The sequence below is a fragment of the Bison bison genome, unplaced genomic scaffold (assembly GCF_000754665.1).
Source record: "Bison bison bison isolate TAMUID 2011002044 unplaced genomic scaffold, Bison_UMD1.0 scf7180017864166, whole genome shotgun sequence".
Classification (NCBI taxonomy): domain Eukaryota; kingdom Metazoa; phylum Chordata; class Mammalia; order Artiodactyla; family Bovidae; genus Bison; species Bison bison.
In genome coordinates, this window is record NW_011494738.1 from 1060584 (window position 1) to 1061752 (window position 1169).

At 41.7% G+C, this 1169-nt stretch overlaps 1 protein-coding gene across 1 annotated transcript in view; it reads right to left on the reverse strand.

Annotated features, from left to right (window-relative positions):
* Positions 1-19: 19 nt before the first annotated feature.
* Positions 20-1169, reverse strand: part of LOC104989862 (prolyl-tRNA synthetase associated domain-containing protein 1) — a 2549-nt gene continuing 1399 nt past the window's right edge. Inside the window, exon 2 of the mRNA XM_010841666.1 lies at positions 20-704. Within this exon, the coding sequence (XP_010839968.1) occupies positions 273-704 (432 nt within the window). The 3' untranslated portion in view covers positions 20-272. The remainder of the gene's footprint in view (positions 705-1169) is intronic.

Below are 1169 nucleotides of genomic sequence, written 5' to 3' on the forward strand. Positions count from 1 at the left end.
CCACAAGGCAACCAGGGAACTCCTGATATTAATGAAGGCATTCTTCTAATAAGTAGTAGCCATGGGGATGGGGAGGGTGGAACCTCTGGCCTGACTAAAGCTACCTCAATATATTAAAAAAAAAAAGAACTTTAAGATGAGATAGTCTTTCTCAAACAGTTCAGGTAGTCACCAAACCGAGTGCTAGATATATCTTCCCACTTTTAATGCTTTTTATAACTACAAGTAAGAAAAACAGCTTTCAGAAATAAATACTCTGAACTTCAGCCCAATTAGTTTTTATCAAAGTTTAATATTATGGGATCATGTCCTGTGTTCTTCACAAATGTGAGAAAGTCTTCAGGGCTCAATCCCATGGTTGCAGCATTGGTCATTGGATGAAAGTACACCTTTTCATGTCCACCTTCCAAAAAGGCAGAATCCAGAACAAACTTCACATCTCCATCATCACAGAAGAGTGCCAATGGGGTGGCACAACCTTGGCCGACTTTCAGTTTTTCTAGCATGGCTGCTTCATCAGCAAACCGCAGGTTTCCACTCCCAACACCTAACTGCTTGGCGAGATCATTTAAATTAATTTGTCTATCATGAAGAACTGTCACCAGCCAATAGCCTTTTTTCTTTTTGTCCTTAAGAAATAAGTTCTTACTGTGTGCTCCTTTCAAATGCTGGATATGAGGCATCATTTCTTCAACTGTAAACACCTGTAAAATACCACATGAGAAGTTTAACATGCATGTACACTGCAAACATACAGTTATATATACATTGTTTGCTGGGTCTAAACATCGAGGTTAGGGAGTACTCGGTGTCCTGGATATTACTGGTAGCAACCCATTCCCAGCCTGCTGCTACTGCTGCTAAGTCGCTTCAGTCGTGTCTGACTCTGTGCGACCACACAGACAGCAGCCCACCAGGCTCCCCTGTCCCTGGGATTCTCCAGGCAAGAGTACTAGAGTGGGGTGCCATTGCCTTCTCCGATTCCCAGCGTATTATCAAATAATTGTATCTCATCTCGGACCTCAAGTAGTTTCTCTTGGGCCAGTTCTCCATTCCAATATGCTGGCTAAACCTTCACATTTCTAAAATGCTGTTTTTGTTTTTCCTTTAGACTTTTAGTCGAGTTTATAGCAGCCCTCACAACACTGTAAATCAACTGTACTCCAATA